Source organism: Vitis riparia, chromosome 10, assembly GCF_004353265.1.
Source record: "Vitis riparia cultivar Riparia Gloire de Montpellier isolate 1030 chromosome 10, EGFV_Vit.rip_1.0, whole genome shotgun sequence".
Taxonomy (NCBI): domain Eukaryota; kingdom Viridiplantae; phylum Streptophyta; class Magnoliopsida; order Vitales; family Vitaceae; genus Vitis; species Vitis riparia.
The window spans coordinates 20,633,818-20,657,148 of NC_048440.1; the positions used below are offsets into that span (position 1 = coordinate 20,633,818).

A 23,331-nucleotide genomic window follows, 5' to 3' on the forward strand; every position below is an offset into this window, starting at 1 on the left:
AAAGAGACATTTATTCTTATCTTGATCTATATTAGTTGTGTTTTAAAAAAGTCATTTATAACTTTGAAAGAGATTGTGGGACCTTCTCTTACGTTTTGAAGGTGACAGGAGATTTTTTGAGACAAATTTTCAAGACCAACTTGTCCTTACTAGGAATATGACAACATTCTTACTGCTTTAATACATTATATCTTTAATCATATATATATTTTATTATCTTAGTCACATTCTTCACCCTAATCTTTTTTATATTGTTTTTGCGTTGGTGTAGTCATATTTTTCATATACGTGAAAGCATTTTTTAATAACAACTTAGTCGCAATGTTACCTTACATGCTTTGAAATGATATTAGACAAATGAATTTAATATGATACTGCAAAGTACTCTTTGGTTCAAAGACTAACACCAACTAGTCTTTAATTTCCATAGATCAAAATTCTTTGATTTTTAAATGTGTTCAAAATATTTAAAAAATAAAACCATCCTTTGGCCTGGCCACCCAATGTTACCCACTCACATGGTGACAAAGTATAGCACACAAGGACTGTAAATTTCGAAGAAAGGGCTCGACCAATGGTGTCCTTCCAATAATCCACTGACAAAAAAAAAAAAAAGTCATGTGACTTTATAAGGTCATGGAAATGAATGGAGAGAGAGGCAGTGTAGAAATGGGCAGAGATGGCTATCTTCCTCTCTTTGAAACCAAGGTTGCAAAGGGTCGTATCCTATTCAGATGCTATGCAGCATCAGTGTTTGTGGGTATTATTTTTATCTGGGTTTACAGGGTGGTTCACTTCCCACCTGCAGGCGCACAAGTGCTAAGAAGATGGGCTTGGATGGGATTGTTTCTATCTGAGTTGTTGTTCAGTTTCTACTGGTTCTCACTCAGCTTGTTAGATGGAGCCCCATCTATCGTTACACCTTCAAAGACAGGCTCTCTCAGAGGTTTTTTCAATCTCTCTCCCTCTTCTTGCTCCTATCTTCACCTGCTAATGGCTCATTCTGAAATTTCATTGCAGATATGAGGAGGTTTTGCCGGGCATAGACATATTTGTGTGCACTGCAGATCCAAGAATAGAGCCACCCATCATGGTCATCAACACTGTTTTATCAGTCATGGCTTACATTTACCCATCACAGAACCTAAGCGTCTATCTCTCTGATGATGGAGGCTCAGACCTGACCTTCTATGCTTTGTTGGAGGCCTCTCGCTTCTCAAAACATTGGCTACCATTCTGTAGGAAGTTCAGTATAGAACCAAGATCACCTGCTGCTTATTTTTCCACAACTCCTGAACCCCCTGATAGCAATCCTCTCATGGCTCAGGAGTGGTTGTCCATCAAGGTACAACTTTCTCTGTTTTTTTCTCCTTGGATTCTATGAATTTTGGTTTAAGATCAATTGTCAACATGTAGTTGCAAGCTGCAACTACTTCCAAGGCTGCTCTGACTTCATTCCAAAGACCCAATTGTTAAAGGAAATAATCGAAGCTGGAAGAGAGCCTCAGACAGTAAGAAGGATGCTGTCCTTTTAATGAGTAACTATTTAAGATACGAAAGATCCCCAACATTAATGTCGACCACTGTGCATTATCAGTCTGACCCACTTCAAAATTGTTGCATCTTTTTTCCGGAAAGTTTTGCAGGGAAGATAATGAATGAATGAGTGTGTGCTCGGTAGTGTTCTTCAGAAGTGTTTCTTTTTTTTTTTTTTTGGGAGGCTCATATATAGAATGCTAAGATTTTTAAATTTTTTAGAAATGTTTTTTAAATTTTATGAAACGACCATATTTTTTTCTCAAAAATATTTTTTAAAGTAAAATTAAGTGTTTTTTAAAAGCAGTCTAAAATATGGTTTAAGGACTTTGCAGAAGGCAAGAGTCTTGTTGGTATAACGTAGATGAAATTCCTTCCTTTCTCTCAGCATTTGACTTGCATTCTGACCACTCAAATAAATTCTATGAGGGATCAGAATTGAGGAATATGATAGAGTACAAGACATATTATGGGTCCAAATCGTACAAGCAATTTAGAGATCATAATTGATGAAGAGTGGAAGAATATAACATATATTATAGATCCAAATCCTGCAAACAATTTAGAGATCATAAATAATGATGAGTGTGGAAGAGTATAATATATATTATGGGTGCAAATCCTGCAAGGTTAAGTTTTTAGTAAAATTGATAAAGCAGGCTTGGTGGGAGATCATGTATTCAAACCTCAATACATATTTATTTTCCCGATTTGTTGAGCCCACATGTATGCCCACAAATAAATAAATAAAAGTCCAAATCCTAGGAACTTAAACTCTTAGGAGAACAAAGAAAATGTTCATCAGAGTGTGTAATGGTATGTGGTACTTGAATTTCTCTCTTTCCATGTTATAATGAGTATGTGTAACTCCCATACTAGGCAAATCTTTTTAGAGTTTTTCTACATACGATTTAGAAGTTCTATTCCTTTTCTCATTATAGGAATTGTATGAAGACATGAAGAATAGAATCGAAACCACCACTAAACTGGGCAGAATTTCAGAAGAAATAAGAAAGGAGCACAAGGGATTTCTGGAGTGGAACAGTGCTTCAACACGGCATGACCATCAGTCCATTGTTCAAGTAGTTATTCTACTAATTTGTGTATTTTTTTCCTATTCCAAAAGATTTCTTCTTGAAAATCAATACATCTCTACTTGGTTTTTCTCCATATTTATCTTTGATTCATCTCTTACTAATATTATCTAAAGTAACAGATAGTGATTGATGGGAGAGACCCCAAGGCTGTGGACTCTGAAGGACAACCTTTGCCAACTCTAGTGTACTTGTCCCGTGAGAAGAGACCCCAATACCATCACAATTTTAAAGCTGGAGCCATGAATGCACTTGTAAGCTTAAATGACTTCAGCTTTCCTACAGTGAGCCACTGTCAATTATCTTAATGTAGGTGACTCTGATTTTGTTGAACAGATAAGGGTGTCATCAAAGATAAGCAATGGCTCGATTATTCTTAATGTGGACTGTGACATGTACTCCAACAATTCAGAATCAGTGAGAGATGCTCTGTGTTTTTTCATGGATGAAGAGAAGGGCCATGAAATTGCTTATGTCCAGTTTCCACAGTGCTACGATAATCTTACTAGGAATGACTTATATGGCACCTGCCTTAGGGTGATTATTCAGGTAGGCAAGATTGGAAAGAATTATATATTCCTTACTGCTTGGCCTAGAGGAGGTAGGCATTAGCAATGACTTCCTAATGATTTTATTGTTGGCTTTTGACATGACTGGTGAAAAAGGTGGAACTTCCAGGCCTTGATTCTAATGGAGGACCTTGCTATATTGGTACCGGGTGCTTTCATAGGAGAGTGGCACTGTGTGGAATGAAATATGGCAAGGAATGTGAGAGAGAATGGAAGAGAGAGAATGACAGAAGAGGAAGAGAAAGTGCTAGTGTATTAGAAGAATCATGTAAGGTCCTTGCAAGTTGTACCTATGAAGAGAACAGTCAATGGGGAAAGGAGGTTCTTCTGTCTCTCTGTCTCATGAATTTACTGCCTGTAAAGCTTTTTCCTTTTTCTTAAGCTAAAATCATGATCTTTATGTTGAATTGCAGATGGGCCTGAAGTATGATTGTGCAGTGGAAGACATTATCACAGGATTCTCAATACAATGTAGAGGTTGGAAATCCGTCTATTTCAATCCAGAAAGGAAGGGCTTCTTGGGTGTTGCGCCCACAACACTGTTGCAGTCACTAGTACAACATAAGAGATGGTCTGAAGGCCACCTTCAGATCTTTCTCTCGAGACACTGTCCACTTATATATGGACACAAAAAGGTTCCTCTGAAACTTCAACTCGCATACTCTATCTATAATCTGTGGGCTGCATACTCGTTGGTTATGCTATGCTATGCTGCTGTCCCATCCCTTTGTCTCCTTGGAGGCATCTCCTTGTTTCCAGAGGTATGAACATTACATCATTGAAACAGATACTTCCAAACTTAAAAACTTTTGAGTAGTACAGAACTGCAAAATACTTGCTGTCAAGCACAGGCAACATTGTTCCATAACGTATGATCACTAGCTAGCAAAATTTCTCAAATTATTCTCAATAAATTTAGTTTCTGAACATGATAGATTTTCCTAAATACTTCAAAAAGAACTATGTGCTTTTCTTCTTCCATTTTAGAAAAGAGAAGTCCTGGCATGACACCTTGCTGTATCCAAACAATTGAAATGCTATTTGGTTCCCAGCAATGAATTAAGTTACTTTTTCAGATATGGAGCCTGTGGGTCCTTCCCTTTGCCTATGTCATTATCGCCAAGCATGCATACAGCTTAGGTGAGTTTCATTGGTATGGCGGCACAATCCAAGGTTGGTGGAATGATCAAAGAATATGGATGTTCAGAAGGACAACTTCCTACTTCTTTGCCTTCCTTGATACAATCTTGAGGATACTAGGCTTTGCTGAGACCACTTTTGCTGTCACTGCAAAGGTGTGTGATGAAGATGTGACTCAAAGATACGAACAAGAAATCATGGAGTTTGGTTCTCCTTCACCAATGTTTACCATTTTAGCTACACTTGCATTGCTCAATCTGTTCAGTTTTGTTTGTGGTGTAAAGAGGGTGGTTGTGGATATTCAAATTAAACCTTTGGAGTCATTAGCTCTGCAGATTATCTTATGTGGGGTTCTTGTTCTCATCAACCTGCCTGTATACCAAGGGCTCTTTTTCCGCAAGGACAAAGGCACCATGCCAACATCAGTCACATACAAATCAGTTTCTTTAGCGCTGTTGGCCTGTTCAATAGCCTTGTAATAGTTTACTGTATCAGTAAGCAAAGTCTCTTTGCCACAACTTTATATGTATTATATAAGGCTCTGAAGAACTGTTATCTATGTATAACTGATGCAGTTTCAATTTTCAATAATGGATAGTATATGTTTCTCCAGGTATTAAGGCTTAGATTTAATCATATACCCATTTTCTTGCTTAAACCACTGTTCATCAGGGTGTCACCAGAGAGTCCAGAAATTGCAAATTTTTTAGGAAAAAAGAATGAGCACATGAACTCTGTTTGTGCATGCAGAGGATGCTTAAACCTTGAATATCCCTTCTCTCTTTGTTAGATACATTCTTGAATTTAAAGGAAACAGTGGGCAGGTTATATAAGGTAATGCATGAGACAGCAGAGAGAGTGTATGAGAGCATGAGAGCTAGAGAGATGTTTCTCTTCCTCTGTTTGAAACAAGGGCTGAAAAGGGTCAAATCTTGTTTCACAGTTTATCCAGTTTCAATCTTTGTGGGTACTTGTTCTATTTGTGCTCGGGTCATTTACAAGAGGAAAGCAATTTAGAGATGGGTGGGCTTAGATGGGATAATCTGTTTTTACTCCTTTCTTTGATGCTATTTAAAGCGGTAAAGTAAAGTTTTGACCATAACAACAATAAAATGAAAAATGCAAACCAAACTATTTATATAAGCTGATCACATGGTGGTGAGAGAAAGACAGAAGCAATGGGCAAAGATGGCTATCTTCCTCTCTTTGAAACAAAAGCTGCTAGGGGTCGTATACTATTCAGATGCTATGCAGCATCTGTTTTGGTGGGCATCACTTTTATCTGTGTTTATAGGGTGGTTCACTTCCCAGCTGCAGGTGGACAGCTACTGAGAAGATGGGCTTGGATAGTTTTATCTTTAGCTGAATTGTGGTTCAGTTTGTACTGGTTCATCACTCAATTCGTTAGATGGAACCCCATCTATCGCTACACCTTCAAAGACAGGCTCTCTCAGAGGTGATCTTTTCTCTCCTCCTCACCCTTTTCTTGCCTCCATCTTCACTTGCTAATTGCCTATTGTGAAACTTAATTGCAGATACGAGAACGCTTTTCCGGACATAGACATATTTGTGTGCACTGCAGAACCAAGAATAGAGCCACCCATCATGGTCATCAATACCGTTTTATCAGTCATGGCTTATAATTATCCATCACAAAAACTATGCGTCTATCTCTCTGATGATGGAGGCTCAGACCTGACCTTCTATGCCTTGTTAGAGGCCTCTCGCTTCTCAAAACATTGGCTACCATTTTGCAGGAAGTTCAGTATAGAACCAAGGTCACCTGCTGCTTATTTTTCCACAAATCCCAAACCCCATGATAGTAATCCTCTCATGGCTCAAGAGCGGTTCTCCATCAAGGTATAACTTTCTCTGTTTCTTTTTCTTTGGATTCTATGAATTTTAGTTTAAGATTAATTTCCGTTTGAACATATTTGCACTATTTCTGTGGCTGGCCTGAGTTCATTCAACCTCCCCAATAATGGTTCTTCTTCCTTGCCATTCTTTTCTCTTTCAATTTTTTTAGTTTTTTAATTTTGCCTAACGATATGCTTCCATGGCTGCTCTGAGTTGGTTCGTCCACCTTTCTAGTATTTGTTATAAAAAAAAAAAATTGAATGAAGTTGGAATAAGACTCAGATGCAATGTACACAAATTGTTCGTTTCAAATTGCCTAAGAAAGAAGCAAGAAGAAGAAAGCTGTCCTGTCATTGAATTTGTTTTCTGCTACAGATAATAAAGAGATGACATCCTCAGCCCTCTTCCATATACTGGTCCCACCATGCTTAGATAATTGCTTCCCATATTCTTCCAGATATTTTTCCTTTCTAAATTATATTACAAGTAATGAACAGTCATGTTGGAATTCAAAGACAACACAGATTAGGTTTGAACCTTTTTTTTAGGATTATACTCGGATTCTGATCTTAAAATGCATTCTATTAAGTTTGTCACTATTACTACTATCATGAAAGAATTTTAACCAAATTATTTTTCATTAGCCTTTGTAGCTTTGGCACTAAGTTTTACACTCACAGTGCTCGAATTTTTCATCTTTAACCATTATAACTAAGGCCTTTTATCGGTTTTCTGGCTGCAGTGTAACACTTACTCTGTTTTCTCATTGTAGAAATCGTATGACGACATGAAGAATAGAATTGAAACCACCACTAGACTGGGCAGGGTTTCAGAAGAAATAAGAAAGGAGCACAAAGGATTTCTAGAGTGGAACCATGTCTCTACACAGTATAATCATCAGTCCATTGTTCAGGTGCTTGAAAATCAGAACATTTATATTTGTGAGGTTCATTTTTCACTAATATGATATAGAATAACAGATACTAATTGATGGGAGAGAGGGCAAGGCTGTCGATGTTGAAGGCCAATCCTTGCCAACTCTAGTATACTTGTCCCGGGAGAAGAGACCCCAATACCACCACAATTTCAAAGCTGGAGCTATGAATTCACTGGTAAAACTTTGCTCTAGCCTCTACACACATGCATCCTAAATCCATTAAATCAGTTGAGCGTTCCTCCAATGCACCTCTGTCTATTGCATCATTTTTTATGCGGGTGATTATGATTTGGGTGAACAGATAAGGGTGTCATCAAAGATAAGCAACGGTTCGATCATTCTTAATGTGGACTCTGACATGTACTCCAACAATTCAGAATCGGTGAGAGATGCTTTGTGCTTTTTCATGGATGAAGAGAAGGGCCATGAAATTGCTTATGTCCAGTTTCCACCGAGCTATAATAATCTCACTAAGAATGACTTATATGGCACCTGCTTTAGGGTGCTTAATGAGGTAGGCAAAATTGGAAAAGAACTATGTATTCGTTACTGTTTTGGCTAGAGAGATCAAGGATTTCTAATGAATTTTATTGTCGGATGTTGTCATGATTGGTGAAAAAGGTGGACCTTCCAGGACTTGATGCTAATGGAGGGCCTTGCTATATCGGTAGTGGGTGCTTTCACAGGAGAAAGGCACTGTGTGGAATGAAATATAGCGAGGAATGTGAGAGAGAATGGAAGAGAGAGACCGACAGAACGGCAAGAGAAAGTGCAAGTGTATTAGAAGCATCGTGCAAGGTCCTTGCAAGTTGTAGCTATGAAGAGAACACCCAATGGGGAAAAGAGGTTCCTCTATCTGTCTCATTAATGCCATCGTTTTTTTTTTTCCTTTTTCTTTCTTCGAGTAAGAAACTTCATGCTTATGTTGACTTGCAGATGGGTTTGAAGTATGGTTGTTCAGTGGAAGATATAATTACAGGATTATCAATACAATGCAGAGGTTGGAAATCCATCAGTTTCAGCCCAGAAAGGAAAGGCTTTGTAGGTGTTGCCCCTACAACACTATTGCAGTCATTAATACAACACAAGAGATGGTCTGAAGGCAACTTCCAGATCTTTCTCTCAAGGTACTGCCCCCTCCTATATGGGCATAAAAGGATTCCTCTCGAGCTTCAATTCTCATATTGTCCCTACCTACTCTGGGCTCCAAACTGCTTGCCTACACTATACTATGTCACTGTCCCATCCCTCTGTCTCCTTGGAGGCATCTCCTTGTTTCCAGAGGTATGAACTTAACATTACTAAAGCAAATTAATCCCAAACTCATCATTAGTATTAAGAATTATACCCCTTTCAGATATCAAGCCCGTGGGCACTGCCCTTTGCCTATGTCATCATTGCCAAGTATGCATACAGCTTAGGCGAGTTTCTCTGGTTTGGTGGCACAATCCAAGGTTGGTGGAATGAACAGAGGATATGGGCGTTGAGAAGGACAACTTCCTACTTCTTTGCCCTCCTTGATACAATCTTGAAGCTACTAGGGTTTGCTGAGACCACTTTTGCAGTCACTGCAAAGGTGTCTGATGAAGATGTGTCTCGAAGATACGAGCAAGAAGTTATGGAGTTCGGCTCTCCTTCACCAATGTTTACCATTATAGCCACACTAGCAATGCTCAATCTGTTCAGTTTTGTTTGTTGTGTAAAGAGGGCGTTTGTGGGTATTCAAATTAAAGCTTTGGAGTCATTAGCACTGCAGGGTATCTTATGTGGGGTTGTTGTTCTCATCAACCTGCCTGTGTACCAAGGGTTTTCTTCCGCAAGGACAAGGGCGCCATGCCAAACTCTGTCACGTACAAATCGGTTGCTTTAGCACTATTGGCCTGCTCAATAGCTTTGTATTAGTAAGCCAAGCGTCTCTTCACCAGACCTCTTTATGTATATCATGTAAGGCTTTGCAGAAGTTTTGATTTATTGGAAATTAGATATTTATTTATAAAATTGATTATTTATTTATTTATTTTAAAAAAATAAATCACTTATTATTTTGTTACAAAGGATATTTATGTATATCATTTATTTTTTTTCATGTGCAATCAAGAAGAAAATTTTATAATTATTTTTTTACCTTTTTTTTTCCCTTCAAATATTCTTAATCAAACCGTAACATCAATTTTCAAGATCTTAAGTAGGAAGGCAATCTTTTATGTTCGAAATTATGAAGTGGGTTGGTTTTTTTATTGGTGGCTTTAGATCTTTTATTGGAAAAGGGGTGACTAACCCTCCCAAAACCTCTCTTCTATGTTCTTTTCTTTTCTGTGTTTGAACTTGACCGTCAGATGAGACCTTGATCTAGAAATCGGTGCAAGCCCATATGCTGAAATGAGCTCCACAACCAGGAAGGCAGGAACCTCCAAATTTCCTCCATCAAGCAACCGTCTACCACCACCATGAACGTTTCGGAAACACTGGCAGTGGAAAGGGAATTGTCAAATGTCGCCATCAAATGCCTGCTATTTCACGTCAAGGAATCCTCTGTATATAATTTATGTTGAAAAAATTATGTTTTATTGAAAAATTAAGTTTTAGTTCATATAAGTTTACCATTTAAGTCTAAAATATAAAGAAAATATGAAAATTGAAAAAAAATATATGAATTTTTTATCTTTCCAAAAATGATCTACTATAAAAAAAAATAAAAAAACATTCATTTAAATTTTATTTATTTTGTAAACCTTAATAAAACTTAATTTAATTTAATGATTTGGAAAAAAAATACACCATTTTTCAAAAAATTAAAAATAAATTATTATTATTATTATTTAAAAATCAAACATCTTAAAAAATATATATTTTTAAAATTATGTATGTAAAAAATAACTAAAAATATGTCAAAATTATTTTTTTTTAAATGATATATTTTTAAAATATATTTTTTAAAAAATTAGTTTTCTAAAAATAATAAAATTTCAAAATAATTATTAAAAAAATTAAGATAAAAATATGGTAAAAAATATTTAAAAATAATTTTGAATGATAAATTCATCTCTTCGTATTTATATTATTTTTATCAATTATTTAATTTTTATAAGTCAAACTTAACTTTTGAACCAATGATGTCCCGTTTACTTTCGAGGTACAAAGCTATACAGCCGTTGTAAAAACAGCTTTTTAAGGGATGACTTTAAAATATACCATCAATCATGAAGGGAGAACGGTGAGGTATTTTTTTCTTTTTTATTATTATTTTGTTTGGAAAGAGGGAAGAGAGACAAAAGGTAGAAGATTGTTGAAGTTGAAGTTGATGTTTGATGGGATTGCTAAATGCAATTTAAATTAACGAGTGATGCGGGCTGGGTAGTCGGTGTAAGCTTTGACTATAATAGTAGAAAAATCCCTCCAATGATAAATCCCAACCTTATATCTCTGTGTAAGCTGACCCCGTGATTGATTGCTGAGAGAAAGCGAGAGACAGACAGATAGAGAAGAAGAAATGGGCAAAGAAGGCAATTTTCCACTATTTGAAACAAAAGTTGCGAAGGGTCGTAACCTCTTCAGATGCTATGCAGCATCAGTGTTTGTGGGTATCATTTTTATCTGTGTCTACAGGGCGATACACTTCCCAGCTGCAAATGGGCAAGTGCTTAGAAGATGGGCTTGGATGGGGTTGTTCTTATCTGAGCTGTGGTTCAGCCTCTACTGGTTTGTCTCACAATTTTCTAGATGGAACCCCATCTATCGTTACACCTTCAAAGACAGGCTCTCTCAGAGGTCTTTTTTTTCTGTGTCTCCCTTTTCTTAGCTCTTATTTTCACTGGCTAATCGCCTATTTTGAAACTATATGTGCAGATACGAGAAGATTTTGCCAGGTGTAGACATATTTGTGTGCACTGCGGACCCAACGATAGAGCCACCCATCATGGTCATCAACACTGTTTTATCAGTCATGGCTTATAACTACCCATCACACAAACTAAGTGTCTATCTCTCTGATGATGGGGGCTCGGACCTGACCTTCTATGCTTTGTTAGAGGCCTCTCGCTTCTCAGAGCTTTGGCTACCATTCTGCAGGAAATTCAAGATAGAACCAAGGTCACCTGCGGCTTATTTTTCCTCAACTCCTCAACCAAATGATTGTAATCCTCCCATGCCTCTGGACTGGTTCTCTGTCAAGGTACTAACTCCCTTTGCGCATAGTCTTACTTCCCCTGTTTTCTTTGAGAAAATTGTTATTTTTTGCCTGAAGATAAGTCTAAGTCTTCCATGACAGCGCAGTGTCCGATTCACCTCTGCAATTAATGTTAAAAATAAGAATATTAACAATAATAAAGTTCTCGGAATCACAAGGCCAGTTGTCATTTTATTATTTGAATAGTTTCCCATTTAAGAATGAATCCACCAATAAGTGGGCCCTTCCCACTCTCTATTATAACCCAAGGACTTCAATAGTTCTTCTGCGTTTGATAAAAAAGTTATTTTCCTTTTCTCATTATAGAAAGCATATGAAGACATGGAGAATAGAATAGAAACCACCACTAGACTGGGCAGAATTTCAGAAGAAATAAGAAAGGAGCACAAGGGATTTCTGGAGTGGGAGTATGCTGCAACACGGCAGAATCATCCGTCCATTGTTGAAGTATTTCTTGTCTTAATTTCATCTTCATAAAGAATAGCAAACATCCATATTTGTGAGCTTCTTTTATTGTTGTTTTACTAATTTGATAAAGAATAGCAGATACTAATTGATGGGAGAGATGGTAAGGCTGTGGATGTTGAAGGACAACCATTGCCAACTCTGGTATACTTGGCACGTGAGAAGAGACCCCAATATCATCACAATTTTAAGGCTGGAGCTATGAATTCACTGGTAAAATTAACTTAATTTGCTTTAAACCTGTCTGCTATATCTTCTTAATGCGGCTGATAATCATTTTTGGATGCACAGATAAGGGTCTCATCAAAGATAAGCAACGGTTCTATTATTCTTAATGTGGACTGTGACATGTACTCAAACAATTCCGAAATAGTGAGAGATGCTCTATGCTTTTTCATGGATGAAGAGAAGGGCCATGAAATTGCTTATGTACAGTTTCCACAGAACTACAACAATCTCACCAGGAATGACTTGTATGGTACTGATATGAGGGTAATTAAAACGGTAAGTAATATCAAATACAACTATACATTCATTACTGTATGGCCTAGAGGAGAGTACATTTTGATGAATTGTATTAGTTTTTTGGAATGCTTAATGAAACAGGTGGAGTTTCCAGGCATGGATGCTTGTGGGGGGCCTTGCTATGTTGGTAGTGGGTGCTTTCATAGGAGAGAAACACTCTGTGGGATGAAATATAGCAAGGAATGCGAGAGAGGATGGAAGAGAGAGTATGACAGAGAGAACAGAGAAAGTGCAAGTGTGTTAGAAGAATCATGCAAGGTGCTTGCGAGTTGTACATATGAAGAGAACACTCAATGGGGAAAGGAGGTTGCTCTCTCTGAATGTCATGCTTGTATGTTTTTTTTTTTCCCTTTTTCCTTTTCCTTAATGTAAGATTCTCTATATATATGTTGATTTGCAGATGGGATTGAAGTACGGTTGCGCGGTGGAAGACATTATTACAGGATTGTCGATACAATGCAGAGGTTGGAAATCCATCTATTGTAGACCAGAAAGGAATGGCTTCTTGGGTGTTGTTCCAACAACACTGTTGCAATCACTAGTACAAAATAAGAGGTGGTCTGAAGGCCAGTTTCAGATCTTTCTCTCAAGGCACTGTCCCTTTGTATATGGACATAAGAAGATTCCTCTGAATCTACAATTCTCATACTCTCCCTACTCACTGTGGGCTTCAACCTGCTTGGCTACACTATACTATGTTACTGTTCCACCCCTCTGTCTCCTCGGCGGTGTCTCCTTATTTCCGGAGGTATGTACCTTACACCCCCCAAGTGAACTTAAGAGTTTGAAAAAATGTTCTACCAAAACTAATATTCAAGCAGACAATAATTCAAAAGCTAGAACTGTTTAGCAATGCATTATATCTCCCTTTCAGATATCAAGCCTGTGGATCCTACCCTTCGTCTATGTGGTCGTGGCCAAGTATTCATACAGCTTAGGCGAGTTTCTATGTTCTGATGGCACAATCCAAGGCTGGTGGAATGAACAAAGAGCTTGGGTGTACAGAAGGACAACTTCATACCTTTTTGCCTTCCTTGATACAATCTTGAAGCTACTAGGATTTGTGGAGTTGAGTTTTGTAATCACTGCAAAGGTGTCTGATGAAGATGTATCTCGAAGATATGAGCAGGAACTCATGGAGTTTGGATCTCCCTCACCAATGTTTACCATATTAGCAACACTTGCGATGCTCAATCTGTTCTGTTTTGTCTGGAGTGTACAGAGGGTGGTCGTGGATGTTCAAGACAGAGCATTAGAGTCACTAGCATTGCAGATTATCCTATGTGGGGTTCTTGTTCTCATCAACGCGCCCCTATATCAGGGCCTCTTTTTCCGCAAGGACAAGGGCGCCATGCCCACCTCTGTTACATACAAGTCTGTTACTTTAGCCTTACTGGCTTGTGCAATAGCCTTGTATTAGTCCTACCGTGTAAGAAAATTGTCTCCTTTCCGCAAGTTTTTATATTTATGTAATGCTTTGTAGTTGAAGAACTAATATATATATATATAAGCAGCCAATTTTTTTTGAAGTTTTTGATGTTTGTGTTACGAAAAAGCTTATATGGTCGGTAGCAAAGCCAGAAAAGAGGTTTAGGTGGGCAGTATGTGAAACTTATTTTAGAGAGCAAAACAACATCAAACTACTTACATAGTTTAGTGGTAGATGGCTACTTTTCTCAAAATTTTAGGTCAATTAAAATTCAAGGGATCAAATCCTATTAACCCTAATATTTTTATCAAAATTTCAGGGGGATTTTTGCCCCTTCTAAACACTGTTTAGATCCACCCCTGTATATATGATTAACACCCACTTACATGTAAACAAACATACCTGACCTCCAATTAACCAAAGCTCCTCAAGGCTTGTGACCTGGAGATAGGGTTGCAACTTCGATGGGTTAGTCAAGTTGACGGCTAACTCAAGTTCAATATGAATTAAGAAACAATCAATTTAAGTTCAACCTAACTCAACCTCTAACCCAAGTCCAACTCAACCCCATTTCTCTAAACTTGGGTTGTTTAAGTTAGACTCATGCATAATTCAAAGGTCATCTATAAATATTTATAAAAAAAAAATGATATAACATAATTTAATATTTTTAAAATATATATATATATATATATATAATAAATATTATTATATGGGATAATATGCATTATAAATATTATAAAAATATTAAATCAAATTCAGTGAGGCTTAGGTTTTCCAATATAAACTCAACCTCAACCCAAATTGAATTCAAATTGAAAAACCTAAACTCAAATATTAAAAATAATTGTCCAAGCCTACTTAAATATTGAATTGAGTTCGAGTCAAGTACCAATCCACTTAGAGACAACGTGGGAAGACATTGTGGTCTTAATAAACTAAGAAAATGAACATACGATGAGATGTTAAATGAAACTTTGATATCATATTGGATAACCTGTTTTCTTAATAGTTTAAACTATTTGGATTTTAAGTACAATGAAACAACAAAGATTTTTGAGATACATAGAATCCTCTTTTAGATTATTTGCGGTTTTAACCTTTATGGGCATATTTTTTATTTGAATTTAAAGATGGCCTTGTATGGGATTGTTCTTACCATAGCTTTGATACATAGTCTATTTTGCCTCGGAAATACTCCAAAAATAAAATAAAAAAAATAGAGTTGAATAGGAAACAAAGAAAGAAGAAAAAGGTTAAAGCTTGTCAATTAAGATATTGTCCAAAAGAGGATTATTTCCTTGGAAATAATTTGTCCCTAAGAATAATTCCAATTTCCAAAAATAGGAAAACAGAGAGAAATAGTAATCATGAAGTAATGTTACTGTTCATTGAAATAATTTTATACTTGTTCTCATGAAATTTTGTTTCAACCCCTTCTTTGCAATTGAAAATAAGGCACTCACAATTGGAGAATGCCAATTTTTTTTCCACCAAATATTTCTTTGGATTCTTCCACTAAAAGAAGAACCAGAGATGGCTAGCTGCAGGACGACAGTGACAAATGGCTACCTTTATGCGTAGAGCTTGATTCCACATGGTGCAAAACACAATTCCTTATACAAAGATTGAAAAGAAAAGGCTAAACAACAGAATTGCAATCTTCAAAACTGGTATTAAGTTTCCATTTCTAATGGGATATTATTACAAATGGAAAAGATTCATAAATTGAAAAGGAAAAAAAAAAAATGAGAACCTGAGCACAGTTGGCTCTTGATTGGGACACTTAAAACTTTGAATCAGATGTTCATATATTGAGACCAAAGGGTTGGAAGTTGCTTGTTAGAAGTTAGAACAACATAAATGTCATAGCTTATACAACAGAGGTAGTGCCTCTGTGGAAGATGGGAAGGGATGGTCATCTTCCTCTGTTTGAAACAAAGACTTCAAAGGGCAGAATCCTCTTTGGATTGTATGCTGTTTCAACCTTTGTGGGCATATGTTTGATTTGGGTTTACAGACTAACTCATCTACCGGAGGAAGGAGAAGTTGGAAGATGGCCTTGGATAGGATTGTTCTTATCAGAGCTCTGGTAAATACTCTACTGGTTTGTCATTCTGTCTGTTAGATGGAACCCCATCTACCGCTACACCTTCAAAGACAGACTCTCTCAAAGGTCTCTCTTTCTCTCTGTCTCTTTTCTTCTTCTCCCATCTCTTTCTCTTGCTAATCCTGACCTTGAAACAGGTATGAGAAGGTTTTACCTGGGATAGACATATTTGAGTGCACTGCCAACCCCATAATAGAGCCACCAACCATGGTCATCAACACAGTCCTATCAGTCATGGCTTACGACTACCTGCCTGAGAAGCTGAGCGTCTTATCTTTCTGATGATTGTGGGTCATGTCTAACATTTTATGCTCTCCTAGAGGCCTCTCAGTTCTCAAAGCTATGGCTACCACTTTGCAAGAAATTCAAAGTTAAACCCAGATGCCCAGAAGCTTATTTAAGCTCTACTCCTGAACCAAATGATGATGATCCACAAAAGGCTGAGGAATGGTCATCCATCAAGGTAAAGTTTGCTTATTTTATATTCATGTCTTCCTTCACATCTGTCTGTTCTTCGTCCTGCAACAATGGTAAAATGGATGATTTTCTCTTTTTCTATAAAGAGAGTCCTGCATCATCATTCAAAGAATGAGATTGTATGATTCCAAATGCTTAGATATAAAATGCCCATTTCCTAGTGAAGGTACTGTAAACAAAACAAATTCTTAGGAATATACCAAGCCGAATATCACAGTCAATTTTGACTGGCTCATATTCAGCAATGCCTGCATTGCCCAGAGTCCATTTCAAGCTCTCCACCTCTCCACAGAAAATATGGTCCAGTTTCGATTGGGACAAATTTCTTCAACTGGACCACAACCTCCTATGATTGAAAAGTTCAAACCATTGATTGAAATATCGTTTGAAATTTGGGAACAAAAGTGGGGTATACACCATCTCCCATGTTCTTCAATTTTAAAGGCTAAAACCTTATCTTTTACTTATTTGTTTATTTGTCACAGAAATTATATGAGAATATGAGAAACCGGATGGAAGCTGCTACGAAGGTGGGCCAAATTTCAGAAGAAATACGCCAACAACACAAAGGATTTGGAGAGTGGGACTTTGTCTCTGATCCACGGAATCATCAAACCATTCTTCAAGTACTTCTCACTGTCTTTTCTATTTAACAAGCGTATCGTTTTATTCATACCTGATCTACAAGCATATCCTTTTCATTATCAGATATAGATCTTAGGATCTTATATCATGATGGGCAAAGCCTATCAGAGGAAACAAGGATGTAACAAAGAAGAGAATGAATAGTTCTTCCTTTTCTTGGAATGTTTGATCTTATTAATGATCATCTGCTAATTTCACAGATACTAATTGATGGGAGAGATGGCAAAGCTATGGATGTTGAAGGCGTTTGCCAACTCTAGTATACTTGCTACTCTTCTGTGTAAAATTTCTATGATCAAGGTGGAGCTAGCAGGTATTGATCGCAATGGAGGGCCTTGCTATGTTGGCACTGAGTGCTTTCACAGGAGGGAGACTCTTTGTGGGAAGATGTATGATAAGGAATGTGAGGGAGAGCAGACAACGAGAAACAATGATAGAAAGATAGAAGAAATTAAGTGCAAGTGTACTAGAAGAAACATACAAAGTTCTTGCAAATTGCAGCTATGAAGATAACACTCAGTGGAGAAAGGAGGTTCCTCTCTCTTCTTCCTCTCTCTCTCTCTCTCACACACACACAGACACACTCCTTAAGTCACATACACAGATATGTAACTTCATATCTATTCATTTGCAGATGGGTTTGAAGTATGGTTGTCCAGTGGAAGATGTCCTTAGTCCTTACAGGGCTATCAATACAATGCAGAGGTTGGAAATCAATCTGTTTCAAATTTTCAAGGGAAAGTTGTGTTTTCATGGGCCAATATGGTAATAATATTGTTTTTGGAACCCAGGTTTGTGAAATGGGAAAAACATCTGTTAATGTGGAAACTTATATCAGTTTCATGCACTCTGAGCTGGCTGTGTTTTTTCTACCGAGCTTGCCCCTCCAGGTACCCATTCCTCTCATCTTTCTACACTCTGTCATGGAGGCGAAGCAGAGGTTCCCACAAGAAAACCCTAGCGTTCAGCCGTTCTTTCTTCCCTCTCTCTCATTTTTGCAGCCATTCCTCTCATCTGTCTTCACTCCGTCACCGAGGCGAAGCAGAGAATCTTGTATATTTTTCAACAATTTCTCTCATTTAATTTCTGAAGCCTTTAATCCCAAACTTCAATCTAGTTTTCTATCTTCAGCCCCTTCTCCTCTCAAAGTCCTAACCATTTGAACCTGATCATCCCAATTTCGTCACCCCTTCGGATCGAAGAGGGTGTGAAAATTTGCAAAATTTCACACATTTGAAAGTATAAACCTTTACTTGAAAACCTGAATCGAAATTTTTGTTGCTTGTGGTAATTGTGAAGAACCAAATGGAGCACTTCATTGAAACAAGGTCGAGTTAAGAAGACGGCTTGAGGAGGGTACGTGTTGACTGAAAATCTGGTTTAGGAAAGCGAACCGGAATGGAAGCGACAACTCTGATATATTGGGTTCATGAAGAAGAATCTCGTGTTCTTCTCATTGGATCACATTTTTCTGTAACCTTCACATCAAATGTGAAGGTAATTAATTTGTATTTAGGGTTTTTTTTTTAATATTTTTTTTGTTTAAACTGGAGCAAAAGAGTGATTTTCGAGTGGTTGTTGTATTTGCAATTTTTCCTCCATTGGTGAGGGCATAGGTTGGGGCGAATGTCGATTTTGGATCGTATGAGCGGCTGTTCGATCTCAATATTTTTGTGTATTGGAGACTCATGAAATGGAAAAATGTTGTGGACATATTTAGAAATTGGGTGGAAAACTTGTGTATTTATTCAGATTTTTAGACTGATGGCAATAATTTATGAATATAATTAGGCAATATCATATATTGGCGATTAAAATGCATAAATTATGTGTTGGTTAGTAGAAATTGTTGGTAGTGTTTGTGAATTTGTAATGTTTGTTGGAATTTGTAGTGTACATCTTTTGTCAACGAAGACAGAATTGTTTCATCGCATCAGGTACTACCTTAATGCAAAACATGTACTACCTTAATAGGCTTGAGGTACTACATTAATGTACATCAGGTACTATCTTAGTGCATATTTGAGAAATGTTGTTGTTGTGTGACTTAAGACACAATTAGTTCATTTCATTACACATTGCAGCATGACATTGTTATGTTCTCATAGGTTACTCCATCGGTGGCGTATGTAATCATAACAAATTTCATGTACTACCTTAATGCACATAAGGTACTACCTTAATGGTCTTCAGGTACTACCTTAATGTACCTCAGGTACTACCTTAACGCACTTGTGAGAAATGTAACCATTTTGTGGCTTCAGATTTTTATTAGTTAATTTCATTACCTATTGCAGCATGACATTGTTATGTTCTCATAGGTTACTCCAACGGTACCTTATGTAATCATAAGAAATTTCAGGTACTACCTTAATGCACATAAGGTACTACCTTAATGGTCTTCAGGTACTACCTTAATGTACCTCAGGTACTACCTTAACGCACCTGCAAGAAATGTAGCCATTTTGTGGCTTCAGATTTTTATTAGTTAATTTCATTACCTATTGCAGCATGACATTGTTATGTTTTCATAGGTTACTCCAACGGTACCTTATGTAATTATAAGAAATTTCAGGTACTACCTTAATGCACATAAGGTACTACCTTAATGGTCTTCAAGTACTACCTTAATGTACCTCAGGTACTACCTTAACGCACCTCAAGTACTACCTTCACGTGCTGAGATGGGCTGCTGACCTGGATACCTGGAGGGGCAATTTCGGTAGAAAAAAAACAACCGGCTCAGAGTGCATGAAACTGATATAAGTTTCCACATTAACAAATGTTTTTCCCATTTCACAAACCTGGGTTCCAAAAACAATATTATTACCATATTGGCCCATGAAAACACAACTTTCCCAATTTTCAACTCTACTGCAATCACTGACACAACATGAGAGATAGTCTGATGGTAATTTTCAGATATTCCTTTCAAGTTACTGTCCCTTCACATATGGGCATAAAAGGATTCCCCTTAAACTTCAAATTTCCTACTGTCTCTCCCTATTGTGGGCCCCAAACTGCTTGTCTACTCTATACTACTTCGCTATACCATCGCTTCGTCTCCTCAAAGGCATCTCCTTGCTTCCAAATGTAAAAGCCTCAAGTTATTAAATAGATGCTACATACTTTAATTATTAAGAAATTAATCATCTTGTGCCTTCAGATTTCAAGCCTATGGATTCTACCCTTTGCATATGTCATCAGCAGCAGCTGTGCATACAGCTTGGGCGAGTTTATTTGGTGTGGTGACACTCTCCTGGGTTGGTGGAATGATCAAAGGATGTGGGTGTTTAAAAGAACAACTTCCTACTTCTTTGGCTTTTCAGAAACCATATTGAAGCAGTTAGGGTTTTCCAAGTCCTCCTTTGCAGTCGCTTCCAAGGTGGCTGATGAAGAAGAATCTAAGAATTTTGAGAAAGAAGTCATGGAGTTCGGTGCTCCTTCACCAATGTTTACCATCTTAGCCACACTGGCTTTGCTCAACCTGCTCACTGTTGTTGAAGGCATAATGAAGGTGATTATGGATATGCAAGCTCAGGTCATAGACTCTCTCTTATTGCAGATTCTTCCATGTGGGGTTCTGGTTTTCATGAACCTCCCAATATACCAAGGACTCTTCTTCTTCCGAAAGGATGCAATCAGAATGCCCTACTCTGACACATATCAATCAATTCCCTTGGCTCTATTGACCTATGTAGCAGCCTTATATTAGAACTGTGAACCCCGAACTTCGACTCATGCGCTTCCACTCGATGACGAACTCTCTTTTTATTTGAAAAATGATTTTATCTAGTAGAAAATGACTTGAAATCGCCACTTATTTTTGTTTTATTTTTAAAAGGTAAACAAAATAAGAAAGAAAAACTCTAAGTGTAACTCCTTATTTGGAAAAAGTGGCCTGTGAAAAACTGGATCGGGTTTGGGGATCAGGTTACTTATCGGAAAAGTACGGTAAAGACTATAACATCCCTCTAAGTTCCTAAAGTCAGATCTTTACTAATAAAATGAAGTTGACATGGTAATCAATAAGAAAATCAATGGATACTCAAACCGATTATACACATATGAAGATCAAAACATGAATAGAGAATGACCAGAATGGAAGTGGATGCGTACCTGGGCAACGAGCCACAATGCACTATCAAAAGAGAAGGTTAGTACATAATTAATGAATATAAAATATATCTCACATCTCACCAAATTGAATGTGAAATTATCAATGGCACACATGACATTTTATTCAAATTCATTTTTTATTTCAAATTAAACTTCTTTGATGTTGGGCCCCACCCAAAGCCCATTTTATTTTGCATAAATTCAATTTTGTAATTCCATCCAATTTGACTGATTTTTTTAGATTCAACAAAGGCCATTAATTCTCTATCACAACATATTCACATTGATTTTTTATTAAGACAAACAACCACCAACATTACCATTTCCATTTTACATTGAAATTTTTTTATTCGCATAAATAAACACTAACATTTCACATATTCATGACCGATTGCATTGATTTCAAGATTCCATATTAACATCAAAAACTACATTCCATTTAACTTCTATGGTTGGCCACTTTGAATTTTTAATTCAACAACAAACATACCACTAGATCAATCCTCCATGGCTACCACTCAATCTCCAATCTCATTGATTTCTTTAATTTAATAAACACAGCCCATTAACACCACTCACAGTCAACATGAATCACATATATACCATTAACTAATCACCATGGCCGACACTCATTCTCATTCACTGATTTTAAGAATTAAAACAAAGCATTAACACTCTTCCATGTCTACCATGCATTCATTTTATTTTTAAATCTCAAACAAACACTAGCCATTGACATCCCTCATAGTCGGCCACATCATTCCACATTCAGTTGATTTTTAAAGTTCAACAAAGGCCATTAACAAAGAATTCCCATGGCCGACCGCCATTCGCAGTCTCATCAATTTATTCTTTTTAAATTAAACAAAGTGTTTCACTAACATCTTTCCATGATTAGTATGCGTCCAAGCTATTGATTTTTTATTCAAAAAATAAAAATAAGGTCATCACAACTCACCTTTGTGTTTTGTTCCAATGGTGATGCGCAAATTGAATTGACAACAGGATGTCGGGAAACTAATTTGGCACTGCAGTTGCAAAAAAGTTCCAAAAAAAGGTTAAATGGTGCGTTGATCCAAGTCTTCTGTTGAGCAAGTGATCGTCCTCTGAAGGTGATGTCGATATGATCTCAAATCCTAGATAAACTTGGGCACGACATGCAGATTCATCCCTGGTGATGCGTCTCTCCTGAAGATGCAGAAAATGGTAATGCTATGAAGAAAAAGAGATGGTGAAGTCGATGTCATTCTGGTGCCCTCATGATCAGAAGATCCTTTGCTTGTGTAATAGTGAGAAAGATTCATGCAAATATGTTTTTAGGTGCACCTAAAGATGAAGACGTGGTGCAAACGAGAGGCGTCTGGAGATGGAGTTGTATCTGATGTATTGGAGATGAAGATGATGGTGACACGTGTCACCACTCTATTGACTCCTTCAAACCACTACCTGATTCCCTAACAGCCAGTCATGAGTAGACACGTGGCGCCTTGAGAGCCTTCCGCCTGCAAAGAAATATAACCTATAGAACATTATGCAAAGCAACTTTCTACTTAAAAACTTTGCCTCAGGTAATACTTAGAAGATGTTTTTCCATGAACTCACTCTGAACCAAGTAATATGTTGAAGGAAATGAACTTTTATTTGTAGCCTTCATACACAATCAGTTCCAATTTCAGGATTGTTCCCAGTCCTGAACCATTCACAATCTATCCCAAACTCATCATTATTATTAAGAATCATACCCCCTTTCAGATATCAAGCCTGTGGCTGCTACCCTTTGCCTATGTCACCATCAAGTATGCATACAGATTAGCCCAGTTTATTTTGTTTGACGGCGCAATCCTTTGGGAAGAAGTTTTTTATGTTTGAATTCCAAAGTAAAATTTTATTTTTAAAAATAATATCAGACTACTTTTAAAAATAATTTTCAAAAACAAACTTTTGGTAACTATTTAACATACTCTTATTTCTTTATAAAATTGTTCCTGGTTTAAATTCTTTTTGAGGTGGCACTTCTCAAGGTTCATCTCCACATCCAAAGTTATATATATATATATACATAGACACATGAAGTTAAAGATATTCTTGAGAATGATTGGTAAGAAACCAAAGGACGGTGCAGGAGATAGAAACACGCAGGACAAGTTTATAAAGACATATCAACTTCTCGATCTTGAAAAGGAATACAAGTTTGGACTTATAATGGAAAAGACTAATGAAGTAAAATGGAAAAAGAAATGAA

At 37.0% G+C, this 23,331-nt stretch overlaps 1 protein-coding gene and 3 pseudogenes across 1 annotated transcript; all 4 read left to right on the forward strand.

Annotated features, from left to right (window-relative positions):
• The first annotated feature begins 657 nt into the window (after positions 1-657).
• LOC117923383 lies at positions 658-4,951 on the forward strand (annotated as a pseudogene).
• A 108-nt stretch (positions 4,952-5,059) lies between these two features.
• LOC117923382 lies at positions 5,060-9,150 on the forward strand (annotated as a pseudogene).
• A 1,312-nt stretch (positions 9,151-10,462) lies between these two features.
• On the forward strand, positions 10,463-13,804 carry LOC117924348 (cellulose synthase-like protein E6). Its single transcript, XM_034842961.1, has 8 exons — positions 10,463-10,901; positions 10,980-11,304; positions 11,626-11,766; positions 11,866-11,997; positions 12,076-12,288; positions 12,391-12,615; positions 12,710-13,057; positions 13,184-13,804. Exons 1-8 carry the CDS (start codon positions 10,624-10,626, stop codon positions 13,727-13,729), a joined length of 2,208 nt encoding a protein of 735 aa, XP_034698852.1. The 5' UTR covers positions 10,463-10,623; the 3' UTR covers positions 13,730-13,804.
• Positions 13,805-15,553: 1,749 nt separating this feature from the next.
• Positions 15,554-20,685, forward strand: LOC117923212 (annotated as a pseudogene).
• The last annotated feature ends 2,646 nt before the right edge of the window (positions 20,686-23,331 follow it).

Excerpts from the sequence above, each read along its gene's own strand:
- LOC117924348 (XM_034842961.1), top strand. The coding sequence starts at position 10,624 with ATGGGCAAAGAAGGCAATTTTCCACTATTTGAAACAAAAGTTGCGAAG. Across the intron at positions 10,902-10,979 it reads AAAGACAGGCTCTCTCAGAG|ATACGAGAAGATTTTGCCAG; the intron begins GTCTTTTTTTTC and ends CTATATGTGCAG. Across the intron at positions 11,767-11,865 it reads ATCATCCGTCCATTGTTGAA|ATACTAATTGATGGGAGAGA; the intron begins GTATTTCTTGTC and ends AAAGAATAGCAG.